The sequence below is a fragment of the Orcinus orca genome, chromosome 2 (assembly GCF_937001465.1).
Source record: "Orcinus orca chromosome 2, mOrcOrc1.1, whole genome shotgun sequence".
NCBI classification, from domain to species: Eukaryota; Metazoa; Chordata; class Mammalia; order Artiodactyla; family Delphinidae; genus Orcinus; species Orcinus orca.
The window spans coordinates 110,503,686-110,530,347 of NC_064560.1; the positions used below are offsets into that span (position 1 = coordinate 110,503,686).

General features: G+C 38.8%; 1 protein-coding gene and 1 long non-coding RNA gene across 7 annotated transcripts in view; one reads left to right on the top strand and one right to left on the bottom strand.

Annotated features, from left to right (window-relative positions):
- The window catches only part of LOC125963524 (uncharacterized), a 129,440-nt gene that overhangs the window by 41,675 nt on the left and 61,103 nt on the right, over nt 1–26,662 (top strand). The gene's annotated exons all lie outside the window — the stretch shown is intronic.
- The window catches only part of SLC12A1 (solute carrier family 12 member 1), a 91,899-nt gene that overhangs the window by 17,892 nt on the left and 47,345 nt on the right, over nt 1–26,662 (bottom strand). For both annotated transcript variants that reach the window (XM_033422627.2, XM_049706090.1), the window contains exons 15-19: nt 23,903–24,002; nt 23,014–23,125; nt 14,817–14,957; nt 12,207–12,313; nt 8,711–8,793 (exon numbers count right to left, since the gene is read on the bottom strand). In XM_033422627.2, coding sequence (XP_033278518.1) covers nt 8,711–8,793; nt 12,207–12,313; nt 14,817–14,957; nt 23,014–23,125; nt 23,903–24,002 — 543 coding nt within the window. The remainder of the gene's footprint in view (nt 1–8,710; nt 8,794–12,206; nt 12,314–14,816; nt 14,958–23,013; nt 23,126–23,902; nt 24,003–26,662) is intronic.

Below are 26,662 nucleotides of genomic sequence, written 5' to 3' on the forward strand. Positions count from 1 at the left end.
AGCCTGTTGCCTTGTCTATCTGGGAAGTGAAGCTATACAAACTCTAGATTTATCAATTTTGTACTAACTAAATCTGTCAGGACAGTCACATCCCTAGATGGTGCTGTTATTCAGCTACACAGAATTGTCTGGCCCCTTTCCAGGTGCTAGCAATTAATCTTTTGCCGGTGGCATGAGACTTAAGGTCAAATCACCCATGTGATTTCCCCAAAGCTTCAAAGGTTCTCAAGACCAGCAAGCAGCTATAGAAAAATCTAAGAAATCAGATAGATGGTATTAGAGCTTAGACAGGAGTTGCTTACCCCTGACTTTCAAAAGGTGAACACAAGCTGCATTGCACTGGGGGTCATAACCAATTACAGCTCTGCTCCTGGCTTTGTGTGACATTGGGCAAGTCATTTACTTTTCCTATGCCTCTGATTTCCTATCTGTGAAATGGAAAACTGTAGCCTTTTGCCTTTCCCACCCTCCTAGCTTTGTAAAAAGAATAAACAGCTCCTGAACAGTGCTTTGTTGCTCCTTAGAGAACAAAGCAATGAGTGCATTTCTATAGGCAGTGTATTGATGCAGCTTCTGGAAATCGGCTTAGTCATGCAAAGCAAATCAAGTATTTTGAGAAGGCTGGGAGTTATTTTAGAATTTAATATTTATTGTACACTCTTGGGTGCCAGGGACTGTGCTGCATATTATTCATTCCCAAACAACTCTGAGAAAGTTACTATTATTATCCTCATTTTGTAGATGAAGAAACTGAGGCTCAGAAAGTTTAAATAATTTGTCTGATGTCGCCCAGTAAATAACAGGGTTCCAGTGCAAGAAGTCTGCTTGACTCCAAGTTCTGTATGCTCTCCTCTATGAAGACCTTCTGCTGTTGGCTTATTGCTATTATTTCAGGGTTGTTTTTATTAACCTCCGACTCTTTATCCTCAGATGAACCTAAACACTCAGGCACATGGTGTAATGCCAAGTTAATTCCCCAAAACTATGGTCCCCTCAAAATTGTCATTTTAAAGAGAAGACTCTAAGGATATGGGTACATATGACAGGCTGCCCCAGAGAAGCAACATCATTGCCCTGGGTGATGGGTCTCTAGCTATTACCCATTCTGTGGGTTGTTGCAGGGGTCAGCTATGGGGTAACCTGTTCTTTGCAGTCATCTGGAAGGCACGTATTTGTGAGCTGCTTTGGGGGCAACTGCAAGGGTTACACTGGGGAGGGGGTTCTTTTACTTTTCTTTTTTTAGCAGGCTCCAGCATACCCTGTGATTAGCCACTACTTGCCATGTTCTTTGTCCTCTAATTTGGACAAAGGAGGAAAAGTAAATAAATCCTCCTTTGTAAGGATTCAGCTGGCTGAGTGAACTGGGAGCTGCTCCAGTAATTTGCTCAAAGGTATATACAAAGCCTATCCTGGACAGAGCAAACTGCAAAATCCCAGGCCTGAGAGACAAAACTAGACTTTGTGTGAATGAGTCAGATTCAGCAGTTCCCTCAAAGACGACAGAGACAGAGGGTGACAGAGTCAATTCTAAAGGCTAAAATCTGCCTGCTTGGACATCTTGGATTTTCAGATCCACACAGTGGTATGACCACTCACAGTGATTTTGCAAATTCTTATTAAAGTTAATTCTTAATTATTCACTTTGTAGATGATCTAAGGCCTCCTTCTGTGCACTCCCTCCTTTTCTCTTTTCAGTGCTAGGTAGAAGTGACATTTTGATTATCTGTTCTCCTGAATTAATCTATCTGGCCTACTGTTTGCCTCTGTTTGCATGCAAAATCACGAGTAGACTTTGTCCAAACATTTCTTTCAACTGAAGTACTGGCTAGCTGACTTGCAAAAGTGTACCATTAATCACAGGAGAGATAAAGCAAGGGAGTAGGAATAGATAGATGTAAACCGATTTCCACGAGGCTGACTGAAAACTACTCATTTCTTTACTGTTTCCACCACCACCACCATACACTGTGATGTTCAGGATTCACAGTGCCCTTTCCAATAGTATTTTATTTCATCCCAGCACCAATACTGGGATGCAGGCAGAGCTAGTAGCATTCTCCTCATTCTCCCCATTTTGCTGTGAAGGAAACTTGGGTTCACACTATTCAAGCGATTTGTCCAAGGTTGCATAGCTAGTGACTCAGGTCTTCTGTTTCCAATTCTAGTGTTCATCCTTCTACCGTCATTCATCAGTGATATGCTCTGACTGCCAATATCTGTCTACTGAAAAAATACCCAGTATGCATTTTTTTAAAAAAACCATCCTCAAATTTCTGTCAGAGAAATTTCTGTAATACTCCATATTTCCATAATATTCTTCCTCAACCTTTATTCCACTAACTATAACTATGTGACATAGAATAGAGTTTTAAGATACATGTCTATTATAACCCCACTAGTCTGCAAACTCCTGGAGGGTAGCTTATGTCATATTTCATTACCACCATTTACTAAAAGTTTATTTTGTGGGAAGTACAATTCCAAATACTTTGCAGCCATCATATCCTTTAATCCAAGCAACAAATCTGTGAGGTAGGTACTATAATTATTCCCATTTGGATAGCTGAGTTTGAACCCAGGCCTGTCTGATTGCAAAACCCATGCTTAGGCTTCCCAGACTCCCTCTCACATTCTTAGTTGTGCCCCTGCCTTGCTAGTGCTCACCGCCATAATCACTCAAGAATAGTTTGTTGAAATAAAAGAACAGCTCAATTCTGTTCAGTACAGTTCAAAACATTTGACAGCATTATCTCTATAAAGGAAGAAAAACATGTGAACTGTTGTCAGGGGTGGGAGTGTGTACAGTATGTGTGTATGTAAGGGGGGTTGGTACAAAAGACAATGTTTGAAAGAAGTAGAGTTAATGCTATATACAGAGTTATAAAAAGAGGGGCCGATAGCAGCTGATGGTACAAACCAGGCTGGAATGGGACAGAAGGTAGGACAGGTGGGATTAATCTGAAGAATGAGCAGGAAGGAAAGGGCTCCTTACCCTGGAAAGGGCCACCACCTGGGCATCTGGTGGGACTCTGAATCTTGCATATTAGTTTCATATTATATCACATTTACAAAGCCACATAGCTAGGGAGAGAGAGTAAAAGCCTGCCCTTCTCTCATTAAGAGGATCCCAGAGGTTCTAATGATGGAAGAAAAAGCTTAGACTTTTAGGATCTATCAGTTGAGAGTGAGTTTCTGAGTCGTCATACGTTCCCCAAAACAGTTCTCATAGGAAAAACAAAGAGTGAATCCCGAGCTGTATCCTCATGCAAATGCCAAAACCACTTGAACAGTAGTTTATTTTCTAGTCCTTTATAAACTGATTGCATGGTAACCAACTGGAGTGACTATTTTGAAATTCAGTTTAGTTGTCAAGATTGCCTCGAATGGTCTATTTCCAGTCTTTTTTTCTTTTTCTTTTTTTAGCAATGTCTTTTAGAAATAGGCAGGAGTCTACACATTGCAGTTCAGTCTGAATCTGAAAGATAGAGAATAGTCAAATATCTGACAACAAAAGAGAGAGCAAGGAAACCCACTGAGGAATCGCGTATCCTCCAACTTCACAGCATCCTTTTTCTTTGTTAATTATGAAATTATGATTCTTTCTTGATCAATCAGCTCAAAGCTGTAAATGCTCACATGAATCAATGTGCTGTACCCCAGGTGAAGTCTAGTTGAATTGAAGGCAGGAAGGAATCCTGCAGTGGTTGCCTTCCAATCAAGTAATTATTTACTACACTGCCATCTGTCTGTATTTTGCTAAGCCACTCTATCAGACACAGCAGAACCCTCGTGCTCTGAGATGGTCATAAATCGTGCAGTACTTACATGGAACACTTGACCACAGTATATTGCGAACCATGTTTCATCACGTTATTTCCTACCAGTACAATTTGGACTCTATGTTGTAGTTGGCAAACTTGCTAAATACCCGTGGGAAGTGAACAATATGAAATACTGCATTTTTTTTGTGTTGTCAGGCGATAAATTGATTTCTTAAGAGAAACTATCAGCCATCAGTACTGGATGAGTTGCTGCATTATACAAGTAATAATGCTATGAGCATCAATCTTATTTTCATAAAAAGTTATTCTCACATAAGCCTGAGACACAGTATAGAAATAATTGTCATTAGCTGGTAAATTACCTATAAAGTTGATTTCTGTTCACTGCTTTATTAACTACAGTATATAGGCACTCTGAATTGCTAATATTTCCTTTAAATTATAATCTGTGATGACACTGTGGTGTCTGTTTTGGAAAAGCTATGATGATTATCATTAACATATTGTAATGCAATACTTAAGATTTATCAGGCTCTTATTAAGCCCTGTATTACAGCATAATGCAATGAAATGCAAGCTTATTTCTTCCAATTCAAAATCTAACATGAGGGTTGTGTCATAAATTACGTAACTTCAAAACAATGCATGGAAATGTGGGGTAAAGTTAATTTCTATCATTATGCTGTTGTTTTTCTGCATGTTCATGTATTTGTGTAACGCTGTTTTTTCATTTACTCTAGATAATTGGTACTTATAATTATTTTATTAGCATCCTACTGCATTTTCCCTTTCTTGACTAAGAAGCAAAAATATTTCAAACATCAAAGTTGATATAAATTAGATACATCCCTTGGGAAATTAGAAGGGGATGCAGTTCACTGCCAGGATTCTTTCAGAAACTTACAGAATCTGCTTGCTGTATTGCTTTATAGAACTAAATTGACGGTGCATTTTGGCAGATGGAGCAGCGAGGGGTGGGAGCTACATCACATCTGTCAGCTTGAAGAGATCAACATACAAAACAAATGCAAATGTATAATTTAATACAAATTGTATTTTGCATTCTCATTTTTTTAGATGGAAAAACAGTGTAGCACAAAAGGCCGAAAAATTAAAGTAAACTGTAGAAGGTTAACAGAACAGGTCTCTTCATATTAGGTTCTTGTGATTGTCCTCAACATCATGTCTGTCTTACCACAGTCAGGCAGCCTGTATGCTGCATTTTTGAAGGAATAGCCTTGTTCCATTCCCATCTCGGATTTTACCAGTGCTTCTCATTATGTAAGTCATTTCCTCTCTAGCTCTCCTTTTAGCAAGGTAGAATAGAGGCTTCAAACAGACATAGGTTTTAATATTAGCTCTACTAATTACTAGCACTGTGAATCTTAGGGAAGCCTCAATTTTATTAGCTCTAAAATGGGGACAATGATTGTATTTTCCTTATGGGGTAGTTGGGATGATAACTGTTACATGTGAACATGAAGCATAACACATGGCACATAATAAGTGCTCAAAAATTTGAGCTACTGTTGCTACAATGTATTAAGTTCTACTAGGAAGGAATATAAATGAATCATGAACACCATGTAGAATTAGTATATCTGACCTGGAGATATAAAGGGTCCATGAAAAAGAAAAGGGGCATAAAAAAGGAAGGCCGAAGGCACCAAAGATAACCTTTATATTGCAGTTTTGCATAGGATGGATTCTACTCTCAGTTTTATTTTTTAAAGCTCTTCATACAAAATCATAGAGTATACATATCAGATAGTGGTTCTCCATCGTTTACAAGTGCTTGATTTCTAATTTCTTCTTCTTTCTTCTCTTCCCTTGCAAGAAAAGAATTGTTGCATCAAAAAATTCACCTAATTCACTCATGTTCCCTTCTGTTAGGATGGAGACAATCGTGAAATGCCCAAATAGAATCTGAACCCATTAGGCACCTGCACTCTCAAATCTCTTGCAGGCTTTTCCTTTCTGTGAACCTATCCGGCAAAACCCTGGTACCCTTTACCCTGGAGACCAAGTGTCGCTAGAGAAAAAGCGGACAGCTAGCAAAATTGCTCCAACTACATAGAACTGAGACTATTGTGCATGATCTTCCTCAATTTACCACTCTTACAAATCCACATACCTCTTCATCAATCCTCCCCTCTTTACTCTAATTTTAGAAGATGAAGCATTTTTCTTCTGTGTTAGGCCAACTCTTTCATTCATGCCCTTCCCTGAATTCTTCCTGTTCCTCCAGGATCTTACTCCATAGTCATCTTTCTTTACCCTCATCTTCAATCTCTCCTACTCTCTTGAGCCCATCTTTTTCAGCCTGGAAACAAGCCTTTCTCCCATTCTAAGGTCTATAGGTCTTCCTGTAGTAACCCTCCTCGACCTCATTCCTCTCCTTAACTTCCAGACTTCTCATATGGTGGGCCACATCCACATTCTCTGCCTCATCATCGCATATTCTCTCCTTAACCTACTGCATTCGGGATTCTATCAACACTGCTCTACAGAAATTGTTCTAAGATTATCTGTGCCATGTCAACTATATTTCATTTGCACTTTTACTGGTATTTTTTGCTGTATTTGACAATGCTGATGATTCTTGTCATTCTGAGCACTCTGCTCCCAAGACTTCCATGACAACACAGACTCCTGTTTCCTTTACTTTTCTGGCCACTCCTTCCCTGCTCCTCCTTGGGGACCCTTTTCCTGTGCCTTGGGGCTCTTGACTATACACACTTTTGGGGTTATATTTTCCAGTGTCACAGTTTCAATTTTCACCTTAATTATGATGTCTCTTGTATTAATTTTGGTGGGGCTGTCATAACACATACCATAGACTGGACAGAACACAACCGAAATTTATTTTCTTGCAGTTCTGGAGACTAGAAGTCCAATGTCAAGGTGTTGGCAGGGTTGGTTTCATTCTGAGGCCTCTCTCCTTGGTTTGTAGATGGCCATCTTCTCCCTTTGTCTTCACATGATCTTTCCTCTGTGCTTGTCTGTGCCCTATCTCCTCTTTTCATAAGGACTCCATTCATATGGGATTAGGACCAAACCTACTGATCTCATTTTACCTTACTTACTTCTTTAAAGGCCCTGTCTCTAAATACAGTCACATTCTGAGGTTAGGACCACAACATACGAATTCTGGAGGACACAGTTTGACCCAAAACATCTAAATCGACATCTCCAGCTCAGATTTCTCCTTCAAGACCAGGACTGTCTAAATGCCTATTGGACAGTTCTGGTAGGATTTCCCACAGGACCTTGTTTAAAACTGAACCAGACATCTCTTCATTAAACCTGCTCTTCCTCTTGTGTTTCCCATTTCCATTGGTAGCACCACCGTTCATTGTCAGCCAAGGGATATTTTTTCACTCCTCCCTCTCCCATATCCCACACATCCTATCAAACCTAAAATGCTGCTCTTTGTACCTCCAACGTACTCTGTCTTTTTTTCTCCATCCCCTGAGAGAGGCTGCTCTAGTCCAGGCTGTCACCTTCTCTGGCTTTGATTATTACAAAAATCTTTTTGATTTGTGTTTCTGTCTCTATTCTAGTCCTCTTCACGTCCGTGCCTCATGTAACTGAAAGAGTATGAGCTCTAAAACTCAAATTTCACCATATTATTCCCTCACTTATATCTCTTCAGCAGTTCCTCATTGTCTATAGAATATGGCCCACAATTTTTAATATGACAAATGAGCCTTTTAAAATCAGGATCTTATATCAGCAGCTTCATATTTCACTATTGTCTGCTTCATACTTTTTTTTTTTTTTTTAAGGGGGCTTCCCGGACCAGGGCTGGAACCCGTGTCCCCTGCATTGGCAGGCGGATTCTTAACCACTGCGCCACCAGGGAAGTCCCATACTTTTCACTTCAGTTACACAAATCTGCTTTCGGTTGCCCATATACCCCACCTCCATATTCCTGTGTCTTCACATCTTTGCTAATGCTGTCCTCTTTGCCAGGAATGCTGTTGCTCAAACTCTCATTTTTCTCTCTCCCAACATTGCCTGGTTAACTCCTTCTCGTCCACTAGATCTAAAATCAAAGGTAATTTCCTCCAGGAAGCCTTTTGGAGTTAAGTGCCACTTTTCTCTTTCCCATAATACCCTATTATCACACTAACAGTACACCCATTTTCATCATGGGTCTGTGAGTGTCTTGAGATTACAGACTCTTATTAGTCTTAGTCTACCCAGCACTGACATATACACCATGCCTGGTACACAAGAGGTACCTTCTGTTTGAGTGTCATGTTGTCAGTGGACTCTATTGTGAAGTTTAGCTAAAGAGAAGTAATGGATTAGAGTTCTATCTTAATATTTTAGCGACTCTTTAGGTGTGTCCTTCACTCCATACACAAGAGGATGTGTTTAAACTCTAAGACTAAACAAGTAATATATGGAATCCTCTACAGGGAAAAAAGCAGAATCACTAAACTGAATTAGCGTTTCTGCCTCTGACTTAGCTTGGTGATTCACAGCATGATACATTCAGGCTCATTTCCATGTTAGCTACAAACCAGATCATAGACTCTTAAAAACAAAATACATGTCATTTTCTGAGGAAACAATCTTCATTTTCTGAAACATCTTGCAAAAATCAATTTGGCAGTTTATTTTACCAAAGGTATTTATTTTTAGTGATACTAGCTTTGTGGTTTTGTGACGAGAAGAATAATTGATATCTGCCCTGAATTATTCTGTATTTTTGGATAGCAGGACAAAGGCCACTTGCATTAGCAATGAGGAAAACACGGGGAAAGTGAACACACCTCGTGTCAGCACAAGAACATGAGCTGCACTGTTGGGGGTTTTGTCTGTATTGGGTACTGTGCTATCCCCAGAACCTAGAACAATGCCAGGCAGGGAGTAGGTGCTCAATGAATACCTATTGGTTGAATAAAGAAAATACATACCTTGCACCTGAAGAACCTGGGAGATGTCAAACCCTTGGCTGATTCTGACTATGACAACACCAATCTCAAAATCAAACGCATCACTGCAAGTGGAAGCAAAATGGTTAGTGATTTAAATGACTCCTTTAATCCTCAAGGTTTGGACTACTACTGAACTTGCTTCTAGGATTTTAATGTAATTAAACTCCAAAAATTCACCTTCAAACATAGCCAGGAGCTGATAGCCTTTTCTGTTTGTTTTCCCTTGATGTCTTTTAAAAATGTATTTTGAGTAAAGGTAACTAACTCTTATTCAAACAATACCATCAACTAGAATTTTGATTAAGATTAGAATTTTGATTATTTAAAATACTTGATTCTTTTCTACCATAAATAAAACAATTGCTGAAATATTTAGTACAGAAGTTTCAAGGCTGCACAGAGCCTTTGAAATTTATCAGTCAAACCTCTTACCCATTGAGGAGGAATCCTACAACGTTTTGGACATCAAATTCCCAGTTAAAAATGTCTCCAGTCCCTCTAGGGAACTATTATAATTGACTTTGGAGAGACCATTTAAAGCAACACTTTTTCATGGCAACTCTATCCTGTTGAAATTGGCAGTTGTGCCTTCTCTAAACCCAACCCAATGGAATTAGATTATCTAGGAGGAAAGAAAGCCTTGCTCTTTTAACTGTGTTCTCGCAGAACATTTTTTCTTTGCCCTTAAATATTGGGCAAACTGATTAGTACTTTGAGTTCATTTGAACTATTCTCCTTGGGAGTTCCTTTGTTCAATCGTTTATGGATTGAACGAAGCCCAAGGAACCTTTCCGTTCGGTTGTCCTTTCCCAGAAACAGTGCAGTTTGTGATTGCCTCACGATATGCAAACAAGTCTCTAGCCAAAGTAGACCTGAATTTTCAAATAGTGATATAAGTTCAGTATAATATGAATATCCATTCAAAATTTGAACCGTAAGTGAACTTCACTTAAAAAAATAGATCCATTCTAGCAAAAGTGCCACAAGGTAAATTTTGGATAAATCTTGTTTGAGGTGTCCTTGATTATAAAAAATAGACAGTGTGTTCCACAAAAAATATCTGGGTTCTGCGTTAGGCAGAATAATTGTGGATCCCCAAAGGCATCCACATTCTAATCCCTGGAACCTATGAATATGTTACTTTACATGGCAAAAAGGACTTTGCAGGTGCGATTAGGTTAGGGACCATGAGATGGGGAGACTATCCTGGATAATGTGGATGGGCCCAGTGTAATCACAAGGGTCCTTAAAAGTGAAATTGGGAGGCAGAAGAGGAGGTCAGAATAATGTGGTGTGAGAAGGACTTGACCCGTCAAGAGCTTTGCAGATAGAGGCAGGGGCCATGAGCAGTGGGCAGTCTCTAGAACCTAGAAAAGGCAAGCCCAGGAACTCTCTCCTAGAGCCTCCAGAAGGGAAAACAGCTCAGCCCACACCTTGATTCCAGCTCAGGAAGTTAGTGTCTGAGCTTTTTTTTAAAATTGAAGTATAGTTGATTTACGATGCTTTATTTGTTTCTGGTGTACAGCAAAGTGATTCAGTTATATATATATATATATATTCTTTTTCATATTCTTTTCCATTATGGTTTATTAGAGGATATTGAATATAGTTCCCTGTGCTATCCAGCAGGACCTTGTTGTTTATCTATTTTATAAATAGTAGTTTGTATCCACTAGTACCAAACTCCTAATTTATCCCTCCCTCACCCCCTTTCCCCTTTGGTAAACCTAAGTTTGTTTTCTAAGTCCATGAGTCTGTCTGTTTTGTAAATACATTCATTTGTATCATATTTTAGATTCCACATATAGGTGATATCATATGGTATTTGTCTTTCTCTTTCTGAGTCTCAGACTTTTAACCTATGTATTTGTAAGCTAACACATTTGTGTTGTTTTAAGTCATTAAAATTAATTTAATTAAAATTAAACCATACTTAAGAATATTACAGAAATTTAAAATCTACTAGTTAAAGAAAAATGGTAAAATATTGTACTATTGTAGTGATACCCCTTTACGTTAATACTAATACTGTGCTTTACATCATAAAACAGAACAGAACGAAAAAGTTAGAAAGGGAAATACAACATGGATGTCTGATTGTCTTCCTTCTGTATTGACCCCAGTGCTGTCATAATAAAGTCATTTAACTTCACCAAACCAGCTAAGTTTTATACTATTACAAATTTGAGCCACCTTATTACCAAGAAGACCAATCATTAATTTGGTACAAAAGCCAGAAGTCTCCTCAGCTTGATATTACTGGGTTTGATTATTTTGGTCCTTTGAATTTTTAGAATGTTTTGGATGGTAGGGAGTTTGGAAGACGAACTCAAATAATTTTGTATCAACTGATGGACTCTTTGACTGAAGATTCACATATTTCTTCCTATTTGCTCCACCCTTTTTTGTTCCCAAAGGTGAGGACAACATTTTACTGAAGAATCTGGATGACAGAGTGTGGATCTAATCCATTTCTAAGAATGTCTAGTCAGCAACTGACTGTGATTTAAAATATATCAAAATGCTGTTTGCTAAGCCTGGCAAAATGCTGTCCCTGATCACCTGGTTTAGCCTTAACCTACTGAACTTAGAGCACCAGCAGGAGCCAGATAGCAGCACGTGGCATCCAGCCTTTATATGTTTAGGGAACACAATTCAGGAGGATACATTTAATACATGGGTTCCCCAGGTTAAGAGGACTGTTAAGTGAATGTTTGTTTGGTCAGTAATGCATATAATTTCAGAAGATGAAAATTATTTTCTTATGCTTCTTTTTGATAGGACTAATATTAGAATACTTTTGTTATGTTCCCTAAATCTCCCCTAAATAATGGTAAATGTGATGCTCATTCTAGCAGGGGCCGGAGGACAGATCCTAGTATAAGGAGCACTGTGTATATGCTTGCTTTGCAGGGATGAGGATTTTTTTCCTGTGTATTATGGACTTTTAAGTGCAGCCAGACCTCTCAGCACATTCTCCGCCCTGTGGTATGAAATCAGAGCGAAGTCAGAACCCAGACAGAGAAAATCTTCCATTTTCAGAGCTGTTGACACAAAAGATGGCTGTTAGGGGTAGCTAACATTGACCCCCTTGAGACAAAGCTGGTTAAGTATGTTCAGGCCTGGAAGAAAGGCTCAATTTTCTAGAATGGTCACTGAGGACACCCTGAGCTTCTCTGTATGTGTAGAATTTGTTTTCTCTTACTCAAAAGAAGGAACCAAGCCAGGTAATACTTTGTGTATTTATATACTTTTGGAGGTCGCGTAGCATTGGGATCATTAGTTTAAACTTTGAATTCAGTTGATCCCCTCAAGTTCTATTATATTGGCAGTGTTTTCTCACTTTGGTAAAGAATTCAGAGTACCAGGGGAATGTCTTCTTCTCAGGCAATTTATTCTGTACAACAGTGTCAGTTATGTACTGCCCTGGTTAGTGCTTTATAAGCAAGAGCACGTCTTGAAAGCCATCACTTACTGTATGATTCCCACGTAGTTTTCAATCTCTGTCAGGGGAGCCTTCCTCCAGTTTTTTTTATATCCAATCACCAGAGTGTTTGGTTTCATTCTTCCTAAGCCTGAGGCCTAAACAGAGGAGGTAAACACATGGGCAATCCTTACCAGGCCAGGAAACTACCACTGCAAGTGAAAAATAATGTCCAAAAGAGCACTGATGTAATGTTCTGAAGATTCTGAAGATTAGATTACATTTTAGTGCATGTCCTTCATGCCTGTACTCAAGCATAAAATAGAAAGATTAGTTCTAAATCATCTCAGCCATAAATGGATTTTAGATGACAGAAATGAAGCTTTTCTAAATTAGCAGTCATTTGCATTTCTTCTGATACACTCATTAAAATGGTTCAATAATTTAAAGTCAAGTGAGGATCGGCTTATCTGTTGGTATGCGTGTTGTAACTTAGTGGTTCAAAGCTCATTTCCACCTGCTATATCCATAATGTCATTAGCAATAAAATGCATGTTTGGAAAATTCTTATATAGAAGGATCGCTGAAACTTCTACTTACATTATTTATTGAAGAATAACTGAACTATGTTTCCAGAACCTAAATCTCTTACATGACAGTAACATGAATAGCCATCTTCCATATCAGAAGTTTCATTCCCCCCATTAGATGACAGAATACGGCTTCCAGTTAATTAAATTTAATCCGGCAATATTACTGAACACCTATTAATTGCACAGTCCTGTGTTAGGTGCTGTGAGAGAGTAGTGAGGCATATTCTTGGGCCTGAAGGAGCTTAGAATAAGGTTGAGGTGATGAGATATATAATAATTATAATTCAAGTGCAAATGCAGTAGGAAATCATATGGAAGCATAAAGGAAGAAAATTTGAATTCCAGCTAAGGATTCATGAATGGTTTCATGGGAGAGGTGGCATTTGTTTTGGATCTTGCAGGTTGGTTAGATATTGACAAGTAAAGGTAAGGAGAGCAGTGGAAGTGAAGGAAGGATATTCTGGGTTATGTTAAGAGTGAAACAAATGATCAGAGGGGGTATTTTAGAGGGGACAGTAGCAAGTGGAAAGAGATCGGCATTGATGGAAGGTTCCTGAAATAAACTTTGCCTCCACCACATTTGGTGTATTGCCCTTAGAAATGTACAGGTAGCAGAACAGCTCCTCTTAGAGCTGTCATCTGGCCCCTGGCAGGTGCACGGCAGTATAGATATAGTCTTTTCCATGACTACAGTTTGGGAATGTGGTCATTCATGCCATAATTTCTTTATTCAAAATGCTGTAGTTGTCGTTGCTTCCCTTTAATGCCACTCTGTCCTGCCCTTTTTGTCATGACCCCTCTGTGTTCCACCATTTTTCTTTGAAGAATTTCAGGTGAACAAGCTTTATGCACTGTCGAAATTTTTTATAATTTCTTCTGGATTAGCATACGAATTGTTTTCCATACCAATGTCCTTTCACTCCCTCTTCTTATTTTGTGTCTGTCCTCTCATTCCTAGTTGAAATTTATTATTTTACTAATCTTACATGATAATTTTACATTAAATGTGTAACCTTCCCAACGTATTTAACCAAAGAGCTACTGAAAAGTAACTCACTACTGAAAGAAAAATCAGCATCTTGCAATGACACCTATTTCTGTGGTTTATCAAATTAAAAACAGATGAAAAGAGACTCATGGGGGTACTGGATCTTTCAGAAATGGTTCCTCTGCGGACAGAAATGCATCAAATACTCTTACTCTCCAAAATATTACAATTTAATCAACATGTTTTCTTTCTTGCCTGTATAAGCCATCAGAGTTACCTGGAAGCAATCCTGAATTTTGACACTCCTGTAGGTGGCAATTCTAAAAGCTAAATATATCATTTAGTATATGTAGAATCAGGTTTTTCCAACCATACTAAAGCCCAAATTATTAGAAAACTAAGCCCTATAATTCTGAGTTTCTCTTGGATTGTTTTAGGATTCCCTGGCATTCTAAATTATGAAAATCAGAACTAGGGAAGGACTCTATATATTTATTATAGAAGGTGAGGAAAAAAGGGAAGAATAAGGGAGAAAAGATGGAAGGACTGTGGGCTTTAGTGTTGAACCACAGATATTATTACATTTTATTTAACATTCTGGAAATAATTTAGGAGGAGAGGGAGATTTTATGCCTGGGATCACCAGGAATTTATTTAGTCCAGTCTTGCAGCTGCCCTCGCACCATTTGCAAAAGAAAAAAGGAAAAGAATGCCTGACTTGAGCATTGCTATATTCAGTGTGAGATGTAAAAATAGTTTGAAGTTTTAATAGGATCTTGAATGTCAACGATCAGAACAAATTTGCATTTCAATAAGTATGGGGACAGAATATATGCTGTTGGCCAAAGGCAACCTCATTTTCCATTTCCAGTGAATCACTCATAGTTCATTGTAATAGAACCTCTCTGCTTCTGTTTTAGCTTTGCCTATCCCCAGGAATTCAAAATGAATTCCTTCACCATCTGCATTGATCTCTGATGCTAGTCTGCCCAACTGGAGCCATTCCATTTGGGAACTTCATTAAAACGGAGTGCTAATTGTCTTTTGCCTCTGTACTCATTCCCTCAGTGCCAGCCTTACCTGAAGGAGACTTCGGACACCGTCCCTGAAACAATATGCTGCCACTGCTGCATAAAAAGCCTTGATTTTGTTTTTTATAAGCCAGGCCTGCTTTTTTGCCATGCCGCTGTTCATCTCTTTAACACACAGCTTGCGCGGTCCCTGCATGACACAATCAAATATTGGTTAGAAGCCCTGCTATTATACATCACTCTGCTGTTGTTTTCTAAAGGACAAAAATAGCCAGCAATGCCCCCATTGACTTAAGAAATGGGAAAGAGGGGGAAACACCTCACTAAACAGGACTCACAGAAATTCAACCTTCTGGAGAGGACCTGGGTTGCTCACAGTTTTCAGTTTCCATGCAGAATGTCTAGATGTATTAGCACCTACTTAATTAACTGCCTCATGTCAAAAGAAAGAGCTGAGGGCATCATGGCACGTGAGAAAAATACTGAAAATGTGATTGAAGAAGTTCAGGATAAATTCACAATCAACCTTCGACTCAAAAGCAAGAGCCACATTTAGGAACACCAAGGAAATCTCAGCTAGAGCCCAGTTTCAAGAAATGCGACAGCACTCTTGGGAGCCAAAATATGGTGAGCTGCAAATCCTGGCAGGAACTACCACATCTTGACAATTCTATTAGGCCCATTCATTGCTTTTCGTGTATGGTGAAGACGCCTTTGTACCACTTTTCCCTGTGTAATGTTGACATACTCCTGTTCGAATTAACATTTCCCACTACTCAATGAAGTTGGTGGGATTAGAAATTCACATACCTATGGCATAGGAAGAACAGATTAAGAGAGAAGGAGGCAGGTGTTGCAGCGGTAGATGAAGCATTTTATAATTTCAAGATTTGAGCTCTGGAAACTCATTTTAATTAAAATTTCTGTTCCTGTTTCTTCTTCCTTAAATGTCCAAGCTAGCGCTGTTCAAATCAATCCCAAAGGTATTTCTGATTATCTACCATGTGCCTGACAAAGGTACAAATGTACTATTTTCCTGGGAAGTTCTTTCAATTCATAGAGAGATTTGGTATTCTACTGAATTGTCTTAGATTTCTTACTAACCACCTCAGATCTTGGTGAAAGGCAGTGAGCAGGGCTGGAATGGGGCTTAAGATTCTGCATTTCTAACAGACTCCCAGATGCCACAGGTGCTGCTCGTCCTCAGATCATGCTTGGAGTTGTAGTCTTAGAGGGTCTTGGACTGGAGAGTGGTGTGTATGAAAAAGATACCAGGTTTTGTGGTCAGACAGAACTGGCTTCTAAGTTTGGCCACTTTGGAGGTAGTTAATGATGTCTGAGCTTTGATAAGTTATTCTGGAAACAGGGATCAAATAGCTATCCTGCAAGGTCATCTCAAGCAGTCATGATAAACTACCTAGTATGATGTCTGGAATATAGTAAGTGCTCATCCAAAGTTGATTTTTATTATAATGAAAGAGTGTTCACAATCTTGTTGAAGTCCCAGACCTTATTCCACCACTGTGTCTGTTCTACAACAGAGCTGAAAGAGTGCTCAACTGGGAGCTAGAGTGTAGGGTTTAGATCTGGCTCTTGGCACGTCTAGCTGATACCCTGGGTATGCCATTTGTTTTCTCTCAATGTGGGCTCTACATTTATAACAATAAGAAAATTATCTAGGCCATCACTGTCCAGTATGATTAGCCCTTATGCGCATGTTGATATTGAGCATCTGAAGTGTGGCTAGTCCATACAGAGAGGTACTGGAAATGTAAAACATACACTGGGCTTTGAAGCCTTAGTATGAAAAAAGAATGTGAAATATCTCATTAATACTTTTATACTGATTGTATATTGAAATGATAATACTCTGGATGCATTGCATTTACCTGTTTTTACTTTTTTTAATTGGCTACTAGAAAATTTTAAATTACATTTGTGGCACATATTATATGTCTATTATACAACACTAGTATTCTCTGGGGTCACTTCCATTTTAACATTCTGTTTAAATTGGGTCAGATTCTTCTTTGTCCTTTTTTTTTTTTTTTTTTTTTGCGGTACGTGGCCCTCTCACTGTTGTGGCCTCTCCCGTTGCGGAGCACATGCTCCGGACGCGCAGGCTCAGCGGCCATGGCTCACGGGCCTAGTTGCTCCATGGCATGTGGGATCTTCCCAGACCGGGGCACGAACCCGTGTCCCCTGCATCGGCAGGTGGACTCTCAACCACTGCGCCACCAGGGAAACCCTTTTGTACTTATTTTTACCAGAACATTTTCTAGAACTTACCAACATATCAAAACAGTTTGGATAACTTACATTACAGTTAAAAAATAAGAATCTCCAATGAAGATGGAGAAGGTAAAGGCATAGGAAGGATAGTTATTAAACCAGAAGACCTAGCCTGAGGAAACATGTCATTATAGATCAAATTTTGCTCAGGGTTCTAACTGTCAGTGCATTTCAACCACTAGTCCTTCTTGGTCATCCTAGACACCATCAACTGCAAAGGAAAGAAGAAATATTTTATTCAACGAAGCCGAATGGTAACAACAACCATGACATAGAAGAATAACCAACAGCTAGGAAAGGTATCAGACTATGAGTATATTGAGTTGTACCACAATGACTTTGAACCCCTGGGAAAACTGGCATTTATTTCAATAAATATAGTCTAATATATATCTATTAATATTACAAAAATCCAAATTAAACATTAATTGTGACAGAGAGATTTACTTTAATGCCTAAATTTGCCATATTGAGAAGTCATAAAAATATTTCACGTAGAATCTCTCTTGGCTAAAAGCAATTATAATATCCTTGTAGCACACTTATTAATGTGAGGCAAGGCTACAATACAAATGTAGTATGGAAAAAGCAAACTAACAGAAAGGGAAGACACACTGGAATATAATTATTCAACATTCAAATACGTCATAGTCACAAAAATGAATTTAACCACCCAATTAAAATATTATAGAGATTAGCTCAGTTAGGATCCAAAATGTGTAGATAAATTAATTCAGGATTTGAACAAAGAAGCTGTAAAATTTTTGTATGTATTATAACTTTGACATCGATTGAGAAAGGGGTAAAGGAATTCTAATTATTTAGTCTGGAGAAGAAACTGACGTGACACTACTTCAAATAAATGAATATTATGAAAAAGAATTTGCAAAGGATTTCCAATATTATTGGGATCAAATAGAGGAATTTGCGCCAAATGCAGTGTTCCTTCCAACTCTTATATTTTAAAACGTTAAGAGTCTTATTGCTCTGTCTTTGCTTTCCTTGCCTCTCTGGTTGGAACTGTGGGAAAAAAATTTTTCCTTTTCTGATTTGGTGCATATTTCATCTCACCATGCATCCTAGTGCCCAGTCATAGGTCACCTCATTCTTCCCATGTTTTGTCATGGCATTATTTTATTAACATCATGACAGAGACTTAATGACTATAAGAGAATAAATTCATCTAAAAAAAGCATTTTCTTCTAGATGGAGGTGAAAGTTGAGATTAAAAGAAGGATGACAATAGAAAAAAAAAAAATGAAAATTTTTGTTTTCCCTGGGTTATCTATGCTTGAACTGCCCTCCATAAGCCGTAGAGTTAAAAGTTGGTTGTCTTACCTGAATTTTCTAATTTTCTTAAGAGATTCTTTGAATTCAAAGAGAGTTTTAGGTTTTATTAAGATATTTTGTAAATTTTCCAACAAAAAAAAAGAGAGAGAGAGAGAGAAAGGGTAACAGGATGATATCTTGTTAAAAGGGGATCTATATGAGGAAGCTGGTCAAAAGTTATTCAAGGTTATTGAATAGTTATTCAAAAGTTATTCAGGACAACCAAGGTTTAAAGAATATTAATGAGTAGGAAAACATTAATCAAAATAGATCTACATCTTGGTACACATAGGTGAAATGACTAGAAGAAAATCAGTCAAACTCAGATAACATTGCCTTTGGAGACAGATCCCTGGGGCTGAGCAGCTATAAAGGGGACTTTAGCTTGATGTGCAGTGGTTTATTTCATTTAAAAAGTGAGTGGAAGCATCTAAGAAAAATGCTAACTGTTGTTAATTAGGAGAAGTAGAATATGGGTGTTGTTTTATTGACTATAGTTTCGTCATATGAAATTGCCAATATTCAACAGCTTTTGACATCCAAAAATGTAAATTTCACATGATTCAACCTAATATTTTTCTTAACGCTTCCAAATAAAAAATAGAAGCAATCTAAAAAACAAATCTTTATTTTTCAGCCAACGCAACACAATGTACTTAATAAAAGATGCCACTGTAAACTTGAAAGCCTTTTGCAGTTTTAAGACAAAATTTAGAAAAGAAGTAAGTGTTGCACTTTCTGGCAATAATGACTTTATCTGATTGGCATTTTAAATCCCAGATCAGTTGGGCCACCTTTCCGTCTTTAAAGTATATTTGTTTTAATTTAAAAAAAAAAACAACCTTCCTTTAAATGCAACACTGAGAAGTATATGGGTGAGTGACTGCTGAAGCACGATGCCTTTTCACTTGATGAGCTGACAGTGTAATATTTTTAGAACTGAATGTAGTGTACCCGAAGAATTAAGGGTACATAAGTCCAAACTAAGTAATCTGCAATGATTGGTTTTACTATCTCTCCAGCTACTATGAATAAGTGAGGAAACTAACTGACAAAGAAAGGCAGTGTTTTTTAAGCCATGGTACACAGGGTAGAATTGGTGGAGATCACAACCCTTGACTTAATATTTGCCTGTTGCTGAACCCACTGAACTTGGCTATACTCAGAAATGTGAAGGGGTGCTAGAAGGTGGAATCCTATTCGTAGTCTTCATATGGTGAGAGGAGTGAGGCACACAAGAAAAAGAAAATTACGTGTTGAATATAAAGGCTTCTGGGATATAAGTGTATCACTGACTTATTATAAGGTAATTTACAGGAGAAGAATAGACATTATTTTAAGTTACCAAGCTGGATTCCTTAAAAAGTATCCCCCAATTTGTCCTGATGAGGGGTCCGTCATTTGAAATCTTTAGGCTTAGTAGAATAAAGCAAGAGGTAGGAAGAGGCTCTAATGGGTGAGTGTAAGAGTTAGTTGAATAGTTGGAAGGCTACAGTGCGGGCTTGGGGCCCAGCAAAAGAATAATTCTTAATTTCAACTTCAGCAGCTTCCAGGGCTACAATGTCTAGTCCTTTAAAAATGCCCCTTTGCAGGAAATGGCAGCTGGGGGCATATGTTTTCTGTCTACGCGCCAGCATCGAAATGCCATTGAGCTCTGAGTCTTGCTTCTTCCTTGTAGTGTATGGCACTTCATGTCAGCACTTCAAGTAACTGGAGTTCACCAGAGGGATGGAGCACAGAGCCTGCTGTTCGGTGATTATTTGGGTGGGAGTGCGTATCTCACTATTCTGTCCTGATCAAGCCACTGGATACCTAAGAGTCCAAGATCCAAAGTTTGGACCTGGTTTCTCTAAGAGAGGGTGTTTTAGGTTTCTGTTGAAGGGGATATATTTTCAGAATGAAAATGTTTAACCGTGGTATATCGAAAATATACCATAATAATAACTATCAACAGTAACAACTAAAATTAATTGAGCATTTACTGTTTGACAGACACTGAGCTGACTACTAGAAAGCTTATCTTACAGATTTCTCACAACTCTGTAACAAACGTAGGTGCTGTCATCATCATATCATCAGCAGCAGCATCATTATTATGCCCATCTTATACCTGAGAAAATTGAGGCATAGGGAGAATAAATTACGGGCCCAAGGGACTCACAGCTAATAGGTGGCAAAACAGTGATTCAGAACTTGACTGTGTGTCTCAGAAGTCCATAAGCATGAGCTTCCTAGAGTTAAAAATTAAATTGTTATCTCTCAACATCATTGTTACCGTTTAACCTTTGCCACAAGGTTGGCCTAACCACCAACCACTATGCTTTTGGGAAAAAAAATTTAATGGTAGGTCAACTTCCACTACATCCCCTTCCATCTGTTTCTTTGCAAAGATGATTGACAACTGAGCATGGAGTTGAAAACTGCTGACAGCATCTGCAGCCCCAGGAGCTCACAGAGAGTAGCTAACTGGAAAGTCATTAACTGATACAGTAACTATTTTCTGTCCCCAAGAGAACCTCAGCACCTGGGAGCAAGGCTCTTGGGCCTTACTCAGAGGGACCAGCACAGTGATGTATAAAGTGGTCCAATATACATGTCAAACAACCAGGGCCATTAGAGATACAGACCTAAGTACCTATTTCACATGAAATGGTATTTCAGAATCATACTGTTTTTTATTACAGTTAAAGCAGCAAAGGGTTAATTTAAAGTAATATCTCATCTCTATAAAAAGACCTTTTCTCCCTTGCTAATATATGACTGTTTATACTCCAAGTTCATTTCTCCTGTCCTAAAGATATTTTATTGCCTGCTAAACTAAGTTTTCTCTAAATTGCTAGAGAAGAAAAAACCCCCAAACTGCTTATTCCATCAAAACTGGCTCCTGTATTTTATTGGCCAAAATGAAATCCATTAATCCAGGGCACCAAAGCTGAGAGAAGGGTGCTTGATAAGATTTTTAAAAATCCTCTGGAGTCACTGTTGGTCATTACTTAACCTGTCAATCTTATGTAGTCAGTAGGATTCCCTCTACCGCCTACGGGATTATTACATTGAGTTATATTGTTTGAGTTACTATCATATAAGCACTTAGAGGAAAGAGAATATGACCATCTTGCTTCATATTGCATTTAGAGTATTGCCAAGTGTAAAAAGATGCTTAAGTGCTGGTCATGATGACATGTGGTGAATTAACCCCTGCATCATTGCACAGTCGGCTGGCCCCAGGGTTACGTAGCCTCCTGACAGCCCTATTCCCCTGTCAAGTATTGGAAGTTTAGGGAGTGGTATCTGATTCTAACAGCACTCTCAGGGATACAAGTCTGCTAAGGCTTTCTCCTTATGCTGTAACACAGAGCACAATTGGTTGACTTGGACCGATATGCTGGCTCTGTCACTTTCTTGTCATGTGACCCTGTGCATAATTTAATTTTCCTGAATCTCGCTTTTCTAATCAGTATAGTGAGAACAGGGCTTCTTTTCCTCTCTGCCTCACTAGACTGTTATGTAGATTGAAATAAGAAAAACTGTAGGAAAATACTTTGAAGAATAGGTAAGTACAATAATAATACACTGGCACTGTTGAGGATTTTGAGTGGTATGCGAGCATGAGAGAGAGAGAGAAACAGGGAGACATACACACAGAGAGAGAGAGAGCACGTGAGAGCACACTGCAAAAACAAGTAGAAGTAGCTGGTTTGGAGAATTTAGACTTATTATTTTGTTATAATTTTAATGCTTTCTCCTCACTTTATAGATTGATGATTGGTCAATAATTATGGTTAAATGTCTAGCATCTACTTTGAATACCTGCTGGGAAAACCATGAATAAGTTATCATTAGTCTACCACATACTTCCTGAACAAAAAAGGAACTCATTCAGCTCTGAATATTTATCTAAGGCATGGAAAACTTGGTTTAACTCCCTAGATATCTGTAGTGTCATCAAGTTTATCCAAATATTTAATCTTTTTTTTTTTTTTTTTGCGGTACACGGGCCTCTCACTGTTGTGGCCTCTCCCGTTGCGGAGCACAGGCTCCGTACGCGCAGGCTCCGTACGCGCAGGCTCAGTGGCCATGGCTCACGGGCCCAGCCGCTCCGCGGCACGTGCGATCTTCCTGGACCGGGGCATGAACCCGTGTCCCCTGCATCAGCAGGCGGACTCTTAACCACTGCGCCACCAGGGAAGCCCCAAATATTTAATCTAAATTCTACTTGCTTTCATTTAAGGCCATTCTGTCTGGCTCTCTCCTCATCAGTTAATCTATATAATAGTGCTCTCTGGCTCATTCTATCCTTTCATATTTCTGGGGACAGTTATCACCCCAAATATTTTCATTTTATTTCTGAGCCAATTCTCTTTTTCTTGACTCAAAGGCCATCATTTAGAAATATTTATCACTTTTAGTTGGTCTCTTGTGAAATCTGAAACACATTTTATCCACTCATTTAAATTCAGGGTCATGGGCCCTTGCTAGTCCTTGCTATATGAATCAAGGAAAAGCGTCCTTGTCCAAACTGCCTTGCCATTCTCCTATCACTGTGTGTACCTGTTAGGCTCATGTAAAAGAACACAAGTGAGCAGGGAGGAAAAAGCACCTTCAGGGGATGAAGTGGCTCTTACCACAAAGACTTCACAGCAGATGCAAAGGCCACTGTTCTTGGTAAAGGCATGAGTTATATCCAAGAGAGCAGGTCTTGTCATGGGTCCCCCTGTTAAGACAATGCACTGAGGCCTGGAAGTGGAGAAGAGAAGATGTGAGAACTGGCCATGGCAAGAAGCCTGTGAGCCCAGAACCACCCCAATGGAATGGGCTGGTACAGAAGCCTTGGCAAAATGGGACAACTGCTCTCCTGTTTCTTGGGTTTCTCACTAGAAGTCTTGAATCATCATGACTTCCTGCGAATCTTGCCATCTTTGTATTCTTAGTTTAGTTAGTGACGGTAAAAATGTAAAGTAAGGAAAAGGTGGTCTTCGGTTCCCCCTGCCTTTTTCCTCTGGACAATACCCTATCCCAAATCCCCAATACAACCAGTCCTTCTCCAACCAGTATGTTCATGTTACTTTCCTTCACCCTCCTTTCAAAGCTTGTGGTTTGAGGTTCCATTCCAAATAAGATATAACTAATGAAGAACTTAGAGTGTAACTTCTCCTAAGGGAATTCAGTAAGCCACAAAGCCGTAAGCTTAATGGAGACAGCAACAATGATTAATGTGTGTAGGGATTTGGGGACATCTCTCTGAAATCATGTCACTGAGATCCCCTCTCTATCTGTTCATGGAAGGTGACAGCCAGCACTATGAGAGATTATAGCTGGGGGTGGGCACAGCTCAGAGTAGAAGAAAAGAAGCACTCATTCATAGGAGGTGCTGTCATGAAAATGTGGCAGTTTTGTAAGACTGCCTATCTTAGAATATATCCATAAAGCGTGTGACTAGTGCATTGGTCTCCCATAGAGGAAAGCTACTTCTAATGTGAAATGACACCAGGATGCCTGAGAAGCCAGTTTTACCTGAAATTTTTCACATGGTCTTCCACTGTAGTTAGTTCCAGAGCATTGTCTAAAGCACTCACGTAGGAAAGAGCCTGCGTGGAGGAGCCCCAGTTCACATCTGTGGACGAAGGAGAAATCTGGCATAAAAGCACCCAGCTTCCCTCTGTATACTGTGAATATTTTTATAAGCCATTCCCTTCTATGATTTTCCTTGGCTACGTCAGCAGTGACGAACGCCCAAATAAGAGAAAACATAATGTAGTATTTCCTAGAAAGAGCAGTGTGTCCTTCTATGAACACTTTGTGAATTCTTAGAAGTGAGACCTCTCTTTCCAGCTAAGGATCAGACTTTAGAGCTGCAGCCTAAGAAACCTTACTCGATGGGATAGGCTGTGTTATAACCACATTGCAGGCAGATAGATTTGGGAAAATGGTCAGCCCCTGAATAAATTCAAGAGGTCTTCACAATTCTTAAGCTGAAAAGAAAAGAAGCATTTCTGCATACATAGACAGTGTGCAGCAATCTTTATATTTGAATAATAAAACTGAATAGCTTGGGAATTCTTACTTCCAGATGTCCATGAAGAGGGTCAGTCTTTAGCAAGCATTTTAATTTGATTTTTTAGGACCTAATCTTCATAATAAGGGAGGTAAGCACTGCCATGTCCTGACTTAAATTTAAAAAATTAAATATTAGATGGATCCTCTAAATTTTATAAGAAGTCCCTGATGGGAATGTACAGATTCATCCCAGATGGCAGACAGAGCCATCTCCCCAGTCTTGCTCAGAATAGCCAGGAAAATGATGAGCTATAATTATCTGGAGATAAAGAAGATTAATATTGATTGTGTTGACTATGCACTGGGCATTTAGCATACCTTAGGTAATTTCATTCTTCTAAAAACCATATTAATCAATTGGATATTTATATGCAAAAAATCAGCCTTGAGCCATTCCTCACATCATATACAAAAATTAACTCAAAATGGATGAGACATAAATTAAAAATTTAAAACATTAAAACTTTCAGAAGAAGTTTGTAACCTTGGATTAGGGAAAGATAGATAAGAAGCAAAAAGCCCAACCATAAAAGAAAAACATGATAAATTAGACTTTATAAGTATTAAGAATGTCTGCTCTTCAAAAAAAAAACTGTAAGGAAAATGAAAAAACAAGCCACAGACCTGCAGAAAACATTTGCAAAACATGTACTGCTAAAGGATTTGCATCTAGAATATATGAAGAGGTCTTACAACTGAATAATAAGAAAACAAACAACTCAAAAAATGGGCAAAAGATTTAAACAGACACTTGCCAAAAGAAGGTATGTGGATGGCAAATAAGATGTTTGACATCATTAGTCATCGGGAAAATGCAGACCAAACCACACCAATTAGAATGTTTTTTTTAAAAAGATCAACTGACAGTAATAAGTGCTGCCAAGGATGCAGAGCAACTAGGACTTCCATTCACTGCTGTTAGGAATGGAAAACGATACTGCGACTTTGGAAAACAGCTTGGCAGTTTCTTATAAAGTTATGTGTACACTTATTACATAATCATAAATCCCACTCCTAGAGAAATGAAAACTTGTGCCCACATAAAGCCCTGTGTGTGAATGTTTATAGCAGTTTTAGATATAATCACCCCGAGCTGGAAACAACCCAAAGGTCCATCAAAGGTGAATACATTTTTTAAAAATTTGAGATCTAGTCATACAATGGAATACTGCTCAACAACAAAAAGGAACAAACTACTTTTACCTGCAACAACATGGATGAGTCTAAAAACCTCATGTTAAGTGAAAGAAAGCATACACACAGGCTACACACTATTTTATATGGTTCTGCATAATACTCTGGAAAAGACAAAGCTATAGGAACAGAAATCAGAAAAGTTGTTGCTAGGGGCTAAGTTGGGGGGAAGAGATCGCACAGAATCTTTTAGCAATGACGGAAATGTCCTCTGTCTTGATTATGGTGTTGGTTACAAGACTGGGTAAGTTTGTTACAACTTACAGACTGTACATCTAAAGGGGGTTAATATTACCATACATAAATTATACCTGATGTTAAAAATGGATAAAGTGATAAAGAAAAGCAACAAAAGCACACCCTCCAAAGTAGTTACTACCTTCTCTATCTTACTTGTGGAGTAATGGTAAGGAGAGTGTGAGGATGGCTCAGGGCCTGTCTGGCCCCTGAGACTGGACCTCTGAGTGCTGCACTCCTTAATCTCTAGCCTCTCCCAGCTTCAATCCATCCTTCTCACTGGTTCTAGAGGTAACATCCAAAGTTCAGATCCAACTGAATGATCTGTGGCAGCTTCTTGCTGCTCCCGATTCTTTAGCACGACACTTAAGCTTGTTCATCTGGCCCAACCTACCCTTCCAGGCTCACCTTCAGGCCCCTTCTCCTCAGCACCCAAGGACTCCATCGTGCTAAAGGCCTTGGAGCTTCCTAAATACGCCACATACTTGCATGCTTCCTAACTTCACTCACACTTTTTCTTCTGCCTAGAATAACCTTCCCTGGCTCTATCTGATTAACCAATCCTAGTCTCTTGCCTTTTTTTTTTTTAAAGTAGCTTATGTGTTCATTCAACAAATATTTATAAGTACCTACTGAGCGCTTGACCCTGGGAACAAAAGCCATGAACCAGGGAAGTTTTCTTTTCTTTTATAAATTTATTTTCTTTCTTTTTTTTTTTTGGCTATGTTGGGTCTTCGTTGCTGCACGTGGGCTTTCTCTAGTTGTGGGGAGCGGGAGCTGCTCTTT